The sequence below is a fragment of the Acipenser ruthenus genome, chromosome 13, assembly GCF_902713425.1.
Source record: "Acipenser ruthenus chromosome 13, fAciRut3.2 maternal haplotype, whole genome shotgun sequence".
Lineage (NCBI taxonomy): Eukaryota > Metazoa > Chordata > Actinopteri > Acipenseriformes > Acipenseridae > Acipenser > Acipenser ruthenus.
In genome coordinates this window covers 6,848,109-6,863,119 of record NC_081201.1, presented here as the reverse complement: position 1 = coordinate 6,863,119, position 15,011 = coordinate 6,848,109, and the positions used below count along the sequence as shown (strand labels likewise).

Sequence of the window (15,011 nt, the reverse complement as noted above, 5' to 3'; positions counted from 1 at the left end):
TGGGAATGAACATCATCCACAGAATTTTTGTATAATTACAATCCTTGAATAACAAGTTTACTGCACTGTGTTTACTTTTCTTTTTAAACAGCTGAAGAAGGGCTATTGCCCGAAATGCCCAACATTTTAAATTGACTTTTTAATCATGTACCTTTGATACCGTTTTCAGTTAACGCAATACAATTTCAGTTAATATGCTTTAACTATGAACAAGTAATGGTCCATTATCACGTATTTAATCTTTTCTGTGCAGCAGTGTCAGCAGCTTAAATGCAAGTACCGTCAGATCCGCCATGAAATGTGTACGAAAAAGACATGAAATTGATTTTTACTTAAATATAATGTAATGCAAAGGCATCTTTCTTTGTGCGCAGGGATCCCTTTATGTATTTATGTGACACTGAATTCCACATATCGGAAGAGTAAAGAAGGGTTTCTACAGCTATTCTTTTAGGACTGATATCATTAAAAAAACAAAACTATATGAACATAATTTAGAGATTTTATTCAACATCATGTAGCCAAAGAAACTACAACATGATATCGCAGAAGGCTACTGGAAGCCTAGAACAGTAGTACAGTGTTTCAGGTTAGATTTCGAAATGTCACATTTTTCAATGTGTCGGTTTTTTGTTAAGTATATGGAAAACTACAAAGTGGTATGTAATTTAATATATTAACGTAACATTATTTAACAGGTTTCATTCGACTTTATGAAGCAAAATGTGTCCATTCTATAGGGCGATGGAAAACTTTTCGCCGTAGCTGTAGGTTAGTCTCCATTATCGGTCTAACTTGTTCCTCTGTTCCGATCAGTTAAACCAATTACCGGGATCATTTGTTTTGGTACGATGCAATCGGGATTAAGTGAGTACAGATTTGCAGGATGTTATAGACAGCATTTTAGTCCACGCTGCAATTGACCCTTGATGTTTAATTCTGAAATATTTGGCATTTATTATTACCAACTGCAATTAAAAAACGGAGATAGACACACTCACAGCAGATAGGGTTAAACGACTTAAAACAATAATTATTCACAAGTTTCTGTGTGATTAATTTCTTGGAAATTTTACTCGTCAAAATCCTTCTGTATCCTGCCTTTGCGGGACACCCTTGTGCTAAAATGACATCATCTCAAAGTTTCTGAAAGAATATTTTAAAGAAAAAGGGAAGCGGGGTTGCCTTGGGATCCCCTCACTGGGCGGGTGGTACATTCTGATTCACATCCTTCACATATTGTAAGATGATTCTTTTAAAAGGACTAAGAGGGGGGTTCCCTGTTGCTCGCAACATTTACATAGCAGGAAGTCTAAGCCACTTTATAAAAAGGGCGACCCAGTCTCTGCAAGTGGGACACAAGGCTCAGTTGGATTTCAAGTGTTATCCTAAATAAATAAATAAAACATTTTGATTAGCTTTATAATAATAATAATAATAATAATAATAATAATAATAATAATAATAATAATAATAATTTGAATGGCCAACAAATGCTCCCCGAATGATTACTTTGATTCTTTGCTCGAAACCTGCAACCACTGTTTTCTGCGATGTTTCAAAGCGCCACCTCCTGCCTGCCGGGAATACTGCAGCAAACGTGAGTAGAATCTACATCCCGTTAAAGCATCTGGCATTTTACAACTGGTTACTTTTAAATTCTTCAGTACATCTATCCGTCACAATGGGATGAACCAACACACACCGGTAATCCGCTCCAGAACAATGTTACATATCCAATGTGCTACAATTTCAGCATCACTACACGTGCAGTGCTTGTACATTGTTTTGCTGGTAATGCTGTGATGTAGAGATTCTAATGCTATCACAATCTGATTTTTTTTAACGCTGTTCTGCAAGGGTGATGTTACAGGTGGGGTTGTTATCCAGTGTTTAGCTCTTTTGTTACCTGCTTCTCGATAACTGATTTGCTCGGGCACATTAATAAAAGGAGCTGCTAACCTTGTATGGATCAGTTTTCAATTGTGAGAAATTACACATTTCTGTATTTGGTGGACCATCAGGTTCCGTCAGTCCAAGAACATATTTAGTCTTGAATGCAAGTGGCTTAGACTGAAGACACAAGTTACAAGTTTGCCCACATATCCAATTTGTTTCCTCTAAATGTTTAGTTTAGTGTGTAAAAAGGATTTAGGAAACAGTGGTGTTGCACAAAGTAATCTTTATTTATATATTATCACAGCAGATCCAGAGAAATCGGAATTGGAGACTGTGGTGAACCAGTCTGGCCAGGGTGTGTGGACCCCGATTTGGGTTGCTGTGTTTTTAGTTGCCATGGTTTTCTCCATCACCCTCCTTCGTCTGGTGCTGCAGAAAAGGAAATCCGGGCAGGACTTCTACAACAAGACAGGTAACACAAACCAGGGACTTTAACAGACTCAGGATATGGATTTTACATTGATTTTACTAAATGCAGAAGTGAACAATTTAGATCGCAATCTCAGATGGGGTACTTAAAAGGCTAGCTTCCTGCCTTTCGTTAGCTTGATACCATTTTAACGGTATTTAATGAATATAACACTCCTGCACAGGGAAGAGTTTAACATGAAGTTACAAAAAGTAGACATTATACCCATTTGATGATCTCCTTGCAGAAGCTGACAAGCAGAAGTGGGGTGCTGTCAGAAGTGAGGGGGACAACCTTTTCAGGGTCGCCATGGAGACAGGACCCCCAGAGAGGGCGTTTGAGGCAGCGGAAGCCCCCGCCCTCGGTGAGGTCATTGTGACCCCTAATGAGGCTACCCCCCACAATGGCGACATCACTGCCTTGTACCTTCCTTGCCTGCCAGTCCCAGCCACAGACGAAGGAGCCACTATCCTGGTGACCACGAAAACAGCCCAATTCTGCAGCTGCGCCCTAGACAGCACTGGGTGCGTGGAGCTCCCATTTTTACAGCCTGAGTGAGCAACGTGAAACTATGGATTGTAAAAACAATCACGGCAAAGGGCCATTTGCCCCAATGTTTGTGAGAGGAAATACAACTACTAACAACAATAAACTAATTATGTAAGGCATGAAAAGTGCACCATGGTTATTTGTTTAAATTTGTATCTTTCATTTCACAATCCCTTCGCTTGCTTTTTATATTATCCGAATGTATTTCTTATACAGTACGCCAGTCATTGTAAAGCATGCAGAGAGAAACACAAAGTTTGTTACTGTTATTTGTACTCGCTATTTATAAACTCATAAACGTGTTGCGTTTTAATTAAAACGTTTGTCATTGTTGGTACTGTAGTATATTGTTTTCCTTTGGAAAAATTGACCCTCTTCACATAATCGACTGTTTCAGGGAATCTGTTTTTTTTTTTTTTTTTTTTTTTTTTTAAGGATTGTTTCATGTTTTCTCATAAGTTAAACAGTTCTTTGAAAACTGACAAAAACGTTCTAATCTTCCTTAAAGAGCTAAAACACTTCCTTAAAACAGTCCTAAAGTTTTGTTAATAATATAGAGCCCAATAGTGAACATTTTGCACACGATTAGATTGTTACAGAGGCAGAAATTGTAAATTGCCTACACAGTATTACCTCCAGTATGTAGCTAACTGTAACAGCAGCAACAAGACACCGACATGGATCACGATCGCATTTCGATCTAAAGCCAAGACTCCAAACTACAGCAAGATGCCACGCTTCCTAGCTGTTGCAAACACATAAACAAATAATAATTCACCGCTGTGCACGCATTTGTACAGGGAATTATTTTAGACGTGCAGTAGCTACGCTTTCCGATATGCAATCGACTCCAGTTCTTGTTTATCCCGCTCGATTGTGACAGGCTTCCGTTGTCACGTGGGGGTACTCTGTGTCACGTGACACGCGGTGCCTGCGCTGCATCACTGGTTCCTGAGCAGATTGCCGATTTCCTTTCCAAAGCGCCGATTTTATCCCCCCCTTCCCCTTTCATCTCCCTGCACCAACCGCCCCATACCCCCGAGACACCACGACCCTCCGTCGCCCTCCCATCTTTGAGTACGCTGCCACTCACCTTACTTCTGGCTGTACGATCTCAAGGGAGCAGGCCTGGGGGCTGAAGTGTACCCTGCAATCACTGGGCTTCCACTGCAAGAGAATCGAAGGCTTTTGGAATTCAATATATATATATATAGATATTTTAAAGCAGACACGCCTTGCGTTTAACTTCTCATCATGCGGAGTTTCATAAATACCATATTGTGCCTGCGATTAACTGGAAACTGAAAAGTGTGTGCCGTGAAATAAACTGGACTGGAATGATGAGTGGTGAGTGAACAATATAATTCATATAACGTGTATGTTTGCATGCACCTGTCAGTTAAATGCATCAGTATGTCACTTTTTTTTTGCACCTGTAGTTTTGATATTCTTTATTTTTTTGTTTTTGTTTTAAGGTCGAACATTTACTTGTAAGTAGTTGTGCTTTTCCTTTTGAATGATTTTGCTGCTGTGTGTTCTTGCACGTCCACATACAGCATACCTGTCAACATTGAGTGTTCAAAATAAGGGAGCTTTTGTCAACTGAAAGTGCCCTGAATTAAAGTGAATCCTTATATAGACAAAGGCATACAACTATTCCACTTTATTACTTGGTAGGATAACAGACTGTGATACGTTGCTCCTTCTAATTGCTTTTGAAAACGGCTAGCAAACGGAAAACAACCATGAGCTGCTTCACAATAGGCTGAGTTTGGTACTGCACATTTACCTCGTCATCAAAAGACGAGCTACAGCACCTACTTTATAACAAGAAAACAAACCTCTAAATTCAACATGTCCGTCATAAAAAAATAAATAATAATAATTAAAACTCCCAAATACACAACAACTCAGTAATACCAATGTCAGTAACATTTCATTAAGTCAACTATCATCTATTTTTTAAACAAACATGCAGTTGCTGTTTATAAACACGTTATATCAATCATTTTGAATTTCTAAAGCAATGTTGATGCTGACATTGTCAGGAACGCCTTACTATTTGTGTGACGTTTAGACTTCCTGCAGGATACTTGGCAGTTTGTGAGTCTGGGTACATGCCTACTACAGATTTGCTGAACTAGTCAAAGCATGTAAAGGTCTTACAATTATGTCCGTTTTTTTCGGCAACAAAAGACGTTACTGACGCGGGCTGGTTTTTTGGTGTTTTTGTGATCTCTCGTGCTTACCACAAACAGCGTTCTTGCTCCCCTGTCCCACCGTTAAAATCAGTTCTGCATAGTTTACAAAAAGTATACCTTATTCCAACGTTTCTTGGGATTATGTGAGAATATGTTGTGGTCCAGGAAGCTTTAATTTTCTATCTATCTATCTATCTATCTATCTATCTATCTATCTATCAATTAATTAATGGGAGGGTTGATCGCACACTCATCCATCATAGATGGTCAAGTATGTGTGAGCTTGCCACGCGCACTGAATGCATGCCTACCACAGGGCTCCCCCGGAACCTAAAACCCTGCTAGGTACAGACGGGAATTGCAGTTACCCCAGACCGTACACCTCTTTTGCAAAAATTAAAGGTTTGCTGACATAAAGTGGTGCAACAGTAGATTTTTGAACAAAATACGGGAGAAAATCTGACCCGGGAGTTAGTTGGGAGAAGTGGCAAATAAGGGAGAGTTGACAGGTCTGATACAGTGGGACAGTGTACTAGAAACTAGGCTATACTGGTCAATGAGGTTAATGGCCTGTATAACAGCCCGTCAGGCACTTACTGTAAATGTTTATCACGTTGCCATTCACTTCCCATCTCAGCATAATTATGTGTGCTATTTAAAAATGTTTACAATATCAAAAACATTAACGTCAAGATAAAACTATAACTAACATTGATACACTTTGTATTAAAGCCAACATAACAATGGTCCAGATGGATTCGGTATAACTTTCTGTCGCACTTTCTCTACTCTGGTGTTTTTCTTCCTTTGTTTTTCTTTTGCAAGTAAGAAATGCATCCATTTCAACCAGCTGCTATTACTGTTACTAAAATACAGCTTAATAAATAAAACAAAACCCGTCAAAGTACAAGTATTGTGATTATTATTTATGTTTACCGGAGCATTTATACTTCTAAAAAATGCAGAAATACTGATTAGTATACGACAAGTTGAAAACAGCAAAGTTAATGAGCAGCATAGAGCGCTCTCCATAGGCAGAATAACCAGACCCCAGCTTCGCCCACCCATAGCGGAGTGGAAATCCACACATTCAAGTCACGCATGCGTACAGGTGGAAAGTACTGATGTGATAGATTCTGTTTTTTTTTCTTTCTGTTTTTTCCTGTGGTTCTCTTTGAGCTGCTAAACAAAAACTAAATATTTATGCACAATAGTTTGGAGATAATGTATAATACTGTTAACAAAATAAATTCAAGATCATTATTTTCTTTTACATTCATTTTTATTTGTGCGTTTCGGAGTCGTCCTGCGTACCCCCTATAACCAGTTGAAAACCCCTGCTCTAAAACACTAGTTCTAGTTCTGCTATCGGGATCAGGTTGGGAAGCATTATTACATTACCATGACACCAATAACTCACAACTGCTGCAAGTTACAGGAACATCGGACAGTGAGATAGTGGGAAACATGTAAATTAATAATTATATCATTAAATAACTTTCTAGATGCCTTCTAAATTACTTTCACAAGCTAGACAAGACTGGACAATGTCTGTATGTTATAAAAACTCAAATCATTAGTGCAGTCAACACAGGCATCATTAAACATCTATATGCCTCTCGGCATGTGCTTAAACTTGCTGTTGATGTATGTGTATCAAAATAAACAGGTATATATTTAAATAAAAACTCAACTTTAAAAGAACCCCAGGATAGGTGTAGGCTAGAAAAAGTCACTTTTGCAGATAGACTTTACTTTAAAAACTTCAGCAGGTGGAGGGAAAATAATAGAGGGATTTGTAGCAACACAAGCTTTTGCTGCCCAGTGTAAGAAAGTTTGCTGCTGTCAGCAGTCCTGTATTTTGGTGAGTAACAAGTTCATCTGTCCTGAGCATGCAGACACATGCACAGTCACCCATAGCCTGGTCATTAGAGATTGAAATGCTTCACTTCCTCTGAGCAAACAAGAAAAAAAAAAAAAAAAAAAAAACAATACCAGACCTTATTGCTTACTCCGAATGTATCTGGGATGGGGAAACAAAGCTACTCATGTGTTTGATTCTGCATTTTTCAGTTTGAAAGAAGTGGGGAAGTGAAACCTGGTGGTTTGAAAGATGTTCTGCTTGTTTCTGCTGCTGCTATGGAGTAACAATAACCACCAAGTGGTTTTAACACTTGCAGTGCTCCCCCTTATGGGCCTTCCTTCGCCAAGTTTCATTGCTCGGCAAAACCAAGTGACTTTCTAACCACTCTGTATATTACTCATGCACATACCTAAGAATTGAAACACAGTTTTGTTTCTTGCCCACTGCACAGCACGCTTCACATTGGCCTGAAAGTAGCTTAAATCTGTGAGTACTGTGTGTACTTGTTTCTCAGAACATCAGCGCTAGGAAAGAGCACAAGCCAATCGCCCTACTCTGTATAAACTTAGTGTTTATTTATAGGCTCAATAAATAAGATAGAGTACCAGGATTAAGCAGTGAAGGAAAAGAATGACCTCACTGTCCGGTTTTAATTTTGGACAGAAAAGCAGGACCTTTTTAGAAAAATGTGATATTGTCAGAATAGATCCCTTGTGTTTGGTAATGGAAGGGCCTGTGTTCCTGTGTCCAATCTGTAAAAACAACAAGAGTCTGCAGACACTTCAGTGAAATTCTGTTTTTACAGGAACACAGCAAAATGACGCCAAGAGACAGCATCTACTTGAGCGGCTACTGGATGCAGTCAAACAGGTAAAATGTACAAAAAAAACATTGCATCGTCTGTCATATGTCATTTAGAAACCCCCAATGAATCCTAAAGAGCACCCCTGTTTTCACATTGACAAAAAAACTACTGCTTTCTAGAGCACTGTACAAGAATGCAGTAAACACCATCATTGTATTTTAAAGTAAAAAAATAAAACATTTTTCTCTCTTCTACCGCTGGGCAGCTACTGTATAGGTCTTGAAAATGCAAACCATCTTAGACTATGAACAGAACGCCCTGTATTGTTTCCATGTGCTTGACGGTAAATGACAGCGGACACAACTGACATCTACTTTCTATTTCTGAACTTGCTGGATCAAGTTTGGTAAAATAAAACTGAAAGCTGCTAATGTTATACCAAATTGTCACTAATGAATGATCTGTATGCTGAAGCATTGCTGGCACAAGTTGCCCACCATCTTTACTAATGGAAATGTGTGTCTATTTCATCAGTGCCAAATCCGCTTTGGAGGAAGGAAGGAGATTGCTTCTGACTCAGACAGCCGGTAAGAATAAACTAAGCCTAGTCATCTACAGCTGTGGCCAAAAGTTTAGCATCACCTAGAATTTTAGGATTAAGACATAATAATAATAAAAAAGATATATGAACATAATATATATATTTTATTTAACATCCTGTAATAAAATAAACTACAAAATGATATTACAAATAATAGCAGTACAGTATTTCATGTTAGATTTCGAAATGTCACATTTTTCAATTAGTCAGTTTTCCGTTAAGTATATGGAGCTATAAAGCGATGTGCAATTTAATATATTAACGTAACATAATTCAGCAGGTTTCATTCAACTTTGTGTTTCAAAATGTGTTAATTCTATTGGATGGTACAAAAAGTTTGGCCATATCTGTAATAAACTTAATATCTTTAATAAACATAGTCATCTTTGAGTCTGATTCATTCTGAAGCTACCTGATGATGTTATAGTTCTGTCTGTAGAAGGGGGCAGTGTAACCCATTGTTGTGTGTCTGTCCTCAGGGTGATCTGTCTTTGTGCCCAGTTTGAAGCTGTGTTGCTGCACGGGCTGAGAAGGAGTCGAGGGCTAGCGCTCACTGCTGCTGCTATCAAGCAAGTAGCTGGGTTCTCCAGCAAAGCAGAAACAGGTACACCACACCCAGGAAGTTTGGTCCTGTAAGATACTGTGGCACATGAGCAGATGTGCACTAGTATATGCATGATTTGTGATAACTCTGTCATAAAAAACTAATTGTATGTTAGCATTGCGTGTGAAATAAAAGCAGGCTCCACACAGCCAGGATGATTCAAGCAAGAGGTTTATTTAACACGGACAAGTAAACAAATCAGGACCACTGTCTGCCTTGGACCACGCCAAAGTAAAACAAAATTAAAAACCTACAGTATCTCCCTGTCACTCTCACTTCGACAGCCTCTGGTTCTGTCTGTCACTGCTTGTCACTCACTCTCCAACTCACTCCCCATGCTCAGGAATGCACTCCTATTTATCTCCTTGCCTAAACCGCACCCTCCATCCACATTCACCAATCCCAGACATGCCATTCGGACCCCAGAGTCCCGCCAGCATTCTGCAAATGCATTTCCACGACTGGTGAGCCCGGACAGACCGATACCTTTTGAATGCAACGTTGCATGTCAGTTTAGGTTTGTGTCTCATGAAGTTAAGGAAATTAGATATCTGACTTGTGCAACGGATCCAGAATTCTATAAATACACCACTGTTGCTTCATAGCTTGTCAACGATGGTGAGATATATTACAAAATTAGACTGGTAGGCTTGTCAACTTGTTGATTTACAGAAAAAAGGGATCCACAGGACCCTTTTACACCAAGACAAATATAGGATCTCTGTAATATTTCCATTTCCTTAGACGTTATTTGCTCTTGTCAACAACAGTGTTAAACGGCTGGTTTCATAGACCCCGATTAGCACTGCTGGTGTGATGATGTTCAAGTTGGCTATGTGACTAATGACTTGTCCATAATCTGAGACAATAAAGAGTGCATAGAGCAGACATCTCTCTAAGGGATGGGAAACTTACAAACGGTACCAGGTGTTAATCTTATCTCTGAAAACCACAGATACATATTTAGTTAAGAAACCTGGTCGGGTTGATGCTTGTTCAGACTAATCTGTTTCACAGCCATGTGTACCAGTGCCTGAAGTAAAACGAGTGCTGTTTTCATTACTATTGGTTGATGATCTAAAAACCTTTAGTATGCCTATATATCTTAAGAGTTATACTAACAGGCACTAAGAGCCCCCTGCTTTACAAAGATTGTTGCTGAATAGTTGCACACAACTCTCACACAGCTTATATAGGGTCAAGTGGATCACATGTCATGTGACCACATACATTTGCTTACATTTTCAAATTTGACATACATTCTCCAATTCTATAGTACTGCATCTACAATTTTTATATGAATAGTTTTGTAAAAGTATTTTTAAACGATGAACTTTGAGAGAAGGAGAAGTAAGTTGGGGATTTTATTTAGAGCGAATGTGGTTACGTTAGTGATGATTTCATCTTACATTTGGTCAGTCAGTCATCTCCGTTTCTGTGTTTTGAGTTTTAGGTTTGAGAACAAACGTTTGTCTATCACAGGTTTGAGAACGAAACCCGGAAAGCAGGAAATTCCCTTCTAATCCAGTCTCCAGACGTCTAGATTCCGTTCATCAGCCGTTGCTTGCTGTGGTTTCTTTTGATTTCTGTGTCTCTTGTCCTGCTTGATAACATAGAAAGTATGACATTTTTGGTCTTCGGTTATGTGGTTTTCACAACTCCCCGATAATGTTGCCATTTATGGGAATATACCATATATAGTGTATATCTATAATCATTTGGTACTGAAGCCAGTAGTGTAAAATTGGATTTGATGTCAGAATTGCACTTGACTGCAGTCATTCTGTTCTATGAAGTGAGCTTTAAAACAAAAATACTTTTAATTCTTAACTCTTTATGTTCCAGAAACCTGCTTCTCTATTATTGCTCATCTTTGTAAACGCATATTTCAAATATTTAATTCTGCACATAAACACAGATGACAAGTGGCTATTGCTTTCCACCAGCATATAGAGGAATCTGATTATGTTTGCATAATATTTAATCAGATTATTAATATGCTGAATACAAAGCATTCATTAGACTTCCCATTAAAATGCAGTGACAGCTACCAATATATCCCTGTTGCTTTTTGAATTGTAATGTTTCCAAGCCAATAAAAATAAATGTAAAAAAAAAAAAACAAGCTTATAAATTCAGTCCAGATGAATGGACCTGATTTATCAGCCTGGGGATTGTTACAACAGTTTACTGTAGGTTTAAAATGACACGTCAAGGTCTTATAGAATAATCTTTTGTGAAAATGGTTACTAAAATAAATACACACCAGCTGTCAATGAAGTTGACATCAAGGCAATTGGGGATAAAAAATGCTTCAAAGGCAATCTATGCAAACATTAACTAATACAACTGATTATGCCCCCAGTAAGAGGAGTTTGCATGTTGTATAAACAGCTTTAATTACGGTTATAAGGATTTGTAAGAATTGAAAACACATAACTAAAATCTTATATTTGAATGCTAGAACCTTCCATGCCATTCAGAGGGGGTTAGTAGGCATAAGAAACTTGAAGTCTTCCCTATGGTATAAAGTAGCTCACTGATGGATTGAGAGAACTTGCACCCTAAACTGGATCAATTCAAATGTGGCTATAAACCAGACATTAGTGGAAATGTGGGTTCACATGTTTACTGCTGACACTGAAGGAGCACTCAGGAGTTGAAGCCATCAGAGCAATTACTGGACATCTTGAGTTATCAAAGTCTGGCAAGAGAATGGTGTGAAAGGGAGTTACATCTTTAGCAAGAACTTGTTATCGCGACCACCAAAACTTTCTTTCCAACAGAGTGCCAGAGTCCCATAGAGATATGCTAACCTCCATCTGGATGCATTTTCCCATATGCTGGCTCTAAGTAGTTTCAACGTGTCCCTCTTCTTTTGAAGAAGATGGGATGGAAACAAAATATTCATATCCATAAATAATTAGGTTCTGCTGCATTGTCGTTCAGCTCAAGAGTGTTTCTATGGAAATTCAATAGCAATGAGGAGTCTAAGGTCATGATGGATAATCTGTGTCCTGCAGATTTCCCTGCCTAGGAACTGTCAGAGTGTGGTTCCGGACTGATTTACATCAAGAGATGGCAGACTTGAAATTGCGCCTGTCAGCCTAGATAAAACTTTGAACACCAATTAAGCTGTTGGAGCAACAGGATCTCCCATTGGGAGCTTAGTACACCTTGCTGAAGACAGAGAGTTGTCAGACGTTGTAGAAACTGACATTCTTTCACAGATACCTCCGCTCACCCATTTGCATTCAAACTGGTTTTGTTTTTTTAACATAAGAGAAAACTGTCTGACAATCTTTTCCTCTCAGGTTGACCTATGTAGTAATGTAGTAATACCACAAGGTGGCACTACTAGTACTCTCCGGTGCTGCCAAAGTCAGCAGCTCCGTTTGTGTACCAACCAGGCTGGGCAGCAGAAATCGGTGTGTCATGTATGTTATTTAATGACATAAGTATACGTGTTTTTGTACCTTCTGATTTGCATGCAGTTGAAACTGAAGGACTCAAAAATAGACAAAAAGGAAGTGCACATTCAAACCAAAAGTTGTTGCTTTCCTGTGTGGCCTTTCCTTCATTTACAACACCCTCATTAGAACAAGCTGTATCGCCTCAAAGTAAAAAAGTGTTTTTAGCCTCAGCACACCGCTTAGCTATGCTACTTACTCATTAGAAGTGGAATTTAAAACCACTTGCATCTACTGAATATTTTTTTGAAAACACTCAGTATTAACATACTGTAAAGATTTGCCTTGGGAGTTAGACTAGGTTTGCTGTTCATTTGTCACTGAAAGAATGATGTGAGACCCCATAAGGCAAATTATTCTGAATGGCTGTGTTTGTTAAATGCATGCTGCTGTTTTTTCTCCGCTCTCCAGAGCTGTCGTTCTGGTTCTACGTGAAGGAACACCTGAACAGGCATGAGCTGCAGCGCTTCTACTCACTGCACAGCATCACCACCGAGGTGGGGCGTGGCCGGGCGTGGCTGCGCTGTGCACTCAACGAGCATTCGCTGGAGCGCTCCCTGCACACGCTGCTGTCCGACCGCACACGACTTGGGTAACCCAGCACTCTTGAATCCAGCAAACAATGAGCCAGATTATACAGGGCCGGAAGTACAGTGAGCCTCCCACTGCATAGCAGTTTGATCCGTTCCTGGTTTTACTATGAGTTTTTAATAAGGCACACCTGAGCTTACCTGTACACTGTGGCTAATCAAGCTCGTAGTAATGGGTGAAATAGCTATGCAATCAGTCTTATTTCTATCCCTGTTAAATACAACAATCAATTAATCATATTTATATAACGGCTACACTGTTGAAACATCTTCATTTCCCTTGACATGTCATGCAGAACAGGGCTGAACTATTTCAAAACTTAAATTTAGTGGACTTGTAGGGGTCTTTTTAAGTGTAAAATCAGATTTGCTCACGTAACAAATTGTCTGTTTAATTCCTCATTTCCAGTGCTTACTATGAAGACTGGGCCTTTATAATAGACGAGGAGAGAGCCAGTATGCTTCCCACTATGGCTGCAGGTAGGTGTCAGCCTGTCAACTGTGTAAGTCTATGTCTGTACTCTGTATATGTAATGAGACACATATGAAATATCTTTTTTTTGTGTGTGTGTGAACAGGGCTGAACTCGATCCTCTTTGCCATTCAAATTGACAACACGGACCTGAATGGGCAGAACCGGGCGGCGCCCTCCGTCTCTCACCTGCTGAAGGAGTCAACGCAGGGGGTGAGCAGCCTGTGGAAGGAGTCGACTCAGGGCGTGAGCACACTGCTCCGCGAGATCACCACCACCGCCTCCACCGTCAACTCCAACACCTGGCCAGAGCAGGAGGCTGATCCGCTGCCTGTGCTGCCCCACAGCGCCTCTGCAGGTAGGGAGGGGCACTGCCTCCCACTAGCGATTCATCTATCCATCTGTCAAGCATGTCTGTGTTTTTTGTATATTTTTGGCCTTTTGAACCACAGATTTCCGCCTTTTACATCTATCTGTTATGCTCACAAACCAAGCCCTTGCCCCTCATGATTAATTAATAATCCAATTAGTTAACCGAGCAATAGACTCAACCCACATGACAGAGACGGAATTCTCAAAGACCTACAAAATTCTGAAAAGGTGTTTGTCATCCCTTTGCTTTCTTTATACTGAAGATAGTAATCAGATATTGCCTTGATGTGTCCTCAAACCAGAATATATGAAAATCAGACACTTTTTCCAGGTCCAAATGTATTGTAATGTATTGCACCTACAGTACATTGACCATACCTCTATGGCAGGGGTATCATAATCATGGTTCAGGATGGCCAATCCACTCCAGGTTTAACCGATAATTAACTACTTTTGGTTCAGTTAAACAATTTAGAATAGGGTTGGAACAAAGACCAGGAGTGGAAGGGCTGACTTTGGCCACCACTACTCTAGGTCATACAGGTGATCATACAGTCATTGTTCAATGTTGTGTTTTTTTTGTGCCCTCAGAAAGTCACATGAAGAAGGAGCGCAAAAAGAAGAAGAAGAAGAAGAAGAAGGTGACAAACATCATCTCGTTCGAAGATGACGATGAGGGTGGCGATGAAGAGGAGTGTGGGGTGAGGAAGAGTGGAATGGGGCGTGCGAGCTCAGAGGAGAGGGAGCGCAGTGACCCCTTACCCATGCTGAATGGGGCGGGGGGCTGGGGGGGAGGACACGCCCACAATGGGCACTGGATCGACACGAAGAGCATCGACAATGAGGAGGAGGAAGAGGAGGAGGAGGAGGAGCTGTATGGGAAGGCAGCCTCCGGTGGAGAGCTGGAAGAGGACAGGGGCTTAGCAGAGCAGTGAGTGTCCAGTGACAGGACTTCATGTTTCTGTCTACAATACAGAATATTTGTAACTTATGAGAACATAAACACTTAAAGCTTAAAGTTAAAGCTTTGTGACTAGGGCCCCGAAGAATCTTAGTTTTACCATTCTTGTAGTGTACTGTAAAACAACATTGCAGTCTACTCCCATGCACTGGAA

The 15,011-nt window shown here is 39.9% G+C and overlaps 1 protein-coding gene and 1 long non-coding RNA gene across 4 annotated transcripts in view; one reads left to right on the top strand and one right to left on the bottom strand.

The window, feature by feature from the left end:
* Positions 1-2,252: 2,252 nt before the first annotated feature.
* Positions 2,253-5,254, bottom strand: LOC131740189 (uncharacterized). The gene is made up of 3 exons (XR_009330817.1): positions 5,167-5,254; positions 4,011-4,084; positions 2,253-2,357 (listed from the first exon to the last, which is right to left on the bottom strand). It is a non-coding gene; the product is annotated as an uncharacterized LOC131740189 (long non-coding RNA).
* LOC117418373 (sorting nexin-29-like) overlaps positions 4,078-15,011 on the top strand; it is a 175,630-nt gene continuing 164,696 nt past the window's right edge. For all 3 annotated transcript variants that reach the window (XR_009330816.1, XM_059035572.1, XM_034031336.3), the window contains exons 1-8: positions 4,078-4,264; positions 7,788-7,852; positions 8,322-8,374; positions 8,868-8,992; positions 12,874-13,054; positions 13,462-13,532; positions 13,631-13,882; positions 14,488-14,827. Coding sequence is in view for 2 of the 3 variants with exons in the window: in XM_059035572.1 (XP_058891555.1) it covers positions 4,255-4,264; positions 7,788-7,852; positions 8,322-8,374; positions 8,868-8,992; positions 12,874-13,054; positions 13,462-13,532; positions 13,631-13,882; positions 14,488-14,827 (1,097 nt within the window). In the remaining variant the exon portion in view is untranslated. The remainder of the gene's footprint in view (positions 4,265-7,787; positions 7,853-8,321; positions 8,375-8,867; positions 8,993-12,873; positions 13,055-13,461; positions 13,533-13,630; positions 13,883-14,487; positions 14,828-15,011) is intronic.